General features: G+C 26.3%; 1 protein-coding gene across 1 annotated transcript in view; it reads left to right on the forward strand.

The window, feature by feature from the left end:
- The window catches only part of LOC108695156 (axonemal 84 kDa protein-like), a 7,657-nt gene extending 5,259 nt beyond the window's left edge, over positions 1-2,398 (forward strand). The window contains exons 10-14 of the mRNA XM_018204918.1: positions 119-404; positions 1,138-1,233; positions 1,392-1,613; positions 1,868-1,975; positions 2,258-2,398. Of these exons, the coding sequence (XP_018060407.1) occupies positions 119-404; positions 1,138-1,233; positions 1,392-1,613; positions 1,868-1,975; positions 2,258-2,398 (853 nt within the window). The remainder of the gene's footprint in view (positions 1-118; positions 405-1,137; positions 1,234-1,391; positions 1,614-1,867; positions 1,976-2,257) is intronic.
- The last annotated feature ends 169 nt before the right edge of the window (positions 2,399-2,567 follow it).

A 2,567-nucleotide genomic window follows, 5' to 3' on the forward strand; every position in this document is an offset into this window, starting at 1 on the left:
TTTTTAAATAAATAAAAGTTTTAAATTTTATGCCGCTATTATATACAAAAAAATTTCTCATTTTCAATTGTTTAATACATTTATACTGAATCACGTTCCATCAATTACATTTTTACAGACTTCCCAGCTCTATTATTTGGTTTGAACCACCATTAGTGGCACATTGGATACCTAAGAAGAAAATATGGTCTACACAGGATGTGCATGATATAAAATACAACGAGGAGAAGCAAACTATTACATTTAGGACTGGTAGATTAGGCATCCACGGTCTTGCCACTTTTAAATTTATCAACATCCCTTTCCAAAGTTGGGAGCTTAAACCTGAAATTAGCAGAAACGTACGCGGTGGTATTGTGCTCAATGTATCCGCTGCCATCGTTCAAGCAGAATTTATAGTCAGGGTATTCTATTCTTAGAACTTCTAACAAAATTATTTATTTTACAAAATTATTTACAACTAGATTAGTTAAATACATGAAATACAAATACATAAGATACAAATTTTACACAAATGGGGCACATAAAAACGGAAAGTTAAATGAATGTTCCATATAAAACAATACAAAATATTAATGACTTTTCATAACTTTAACAAATATTTCATAAGGTGTAATATCACTTTTTAAAATTTATTTTATAAGATTTATATAAAACATTATTATTATTCTCAAATGAAAAAAAAATCCTATTCAGTCGTTGAAAGGCGAATTTTAGTATTTAATAATACGTTGTATTTTTACAACTCCTAATTCAAACTATGCGTCGATTACTCATTGTCAGTCTTGGAACATAATCTTAAACTGAAGCTGGAGATTACATAATATTACAAATAAAATTGACAAGCAATTTAATATATTATATATTATTAAATGCTGATAAGTATCTTTAAAGTATTGTGAATAATTTATTACGAAATCATTTCAGCCGGGATTTGAAGACTGACAAATAATCAGCGCACAGTTTATTTAAACTGGACATTATAAAAATTTACACAATATATTATTAGGTACTAAAACTAACTTTACCGAATGTGATTTTCTCATTCATTTATGTTAAATATTTTTTGGTCTATTTTTATTTAATATTGATTATTATTATTATTTTATTATATTTGATAGTCTTTTATTTTTATAGGAGGATTTGGTCTGCTTAAATTCGCTAGCTGGTGGCATGTCAACAGCACTTAAAGAGATTATTGGAAAATACATGAAACTACATATCTTGATTGAGGTAAAAATTGTTGACTTTTTTATAAATGATTTGCATTTATAATAATACGAAAATTAAAATAAAAAAATTGTGATATTATCACTTTTAATGTATAGGATTAAGAGATACTTAAATAACTTCTTTTGTATGAGATAAAATAATCTTTTGTTTTCTAACAGAAAATGCGCGATGCTGGATGCGATTTGTTTCCAGAGCGAGACGCCTTTAGTTATGTGAAAGCTCTTCCGATAAAACATCCAATAACTGAGAAGCATCTACGAAAATGCATGGCTCTACTTTGCACAGCATATACATTCTCCTGGTCGCGCTGGAATGCTAGTCGACATTCCAGAGAAATTGTAATACAATTTAAGGAACTTCATGGATGTGTTGCAAAAGAGGTCGGACATTAATTATTTTGCCTTTATAAAAAATGTAAAACAATACAAAATGTACGAAGAGCTATTCGTAATATCGTTTAAAATTAATATAATTACTTTAATTTTATTTTTCATTTATTTTTTACTTTCTAATAAAACTAAAATCAAAAATTATTTACGGATGTGTGAGTGTTAATTTATAAAAAGTTAATTTTTATTGCGTCAAATAATATAAATTAAAATAAAATTTTTTAATGTCTTATCTTCTTTTACAGCGAACAAATTTAATTCTTTTAGTAACTCCTTTGAAAACAATGACAGTATCCTGCACCGAAGTAAGCACAGAATTTTCTAGTGTACCATTAGATGGTGAGAACTCGAAGGTAATACAAAATAATAAAAATTTTTTTAATTTTGAAAGTTATTAACAATAAAACAATAAATTTATTTTAACAATTTTAATATATAAATGTGCGCATACAATAAGTGCGTATGCACTCTTAAAAGTGTAAAATTTTTATTTAAAGTTTTTTCGTGTCTTTGACGATTTATCAAATATTTCTTTATAATAAAGAAAATAAGAAATAAGAAACGCAAATATATCTTAAAGAATAAACAAAATGCATAATGAATAATATACTATAATAAATACGTTTTTCTGACAGTTTTATGCCGATCTTTATCACTTGGCACTAAAGAACGCCGGAATCAAAAGCCGTATATTGATGAAAAATATCTCCTTCAAACTTGTCAATACCGTCGCAGAACTTTTAGGTCGCACTAATGTAATTAATATGTCATCTTAAAAATTAATTTTAATCAAACAAATACATAGCATCTTTTAGTAGATGTGTTCATAGACTTAAATTGTGTGTAAAATTTCCTTTATCGTAATGCTATTAAAATGATTTACAACAATAACTATTATGTCTTTGCATTACATTTTTTGAATTAATTAAATATTATTATTAAATA

Source organism: Atta colombica, unplaced genomic scaffold (assembly GCF_001594045.1).
Source record: "Atta colombica isolate Treedump-2 unplaced genomic scaffold, Acol1.0 scaffold126, whole genome shotgun sequence".
Lineage (NCBI taxonomy): Eukaryota > Metazoa > Arthropoda > Insecta > Hymenoptera > Formicidae > Atta > Atta colombica.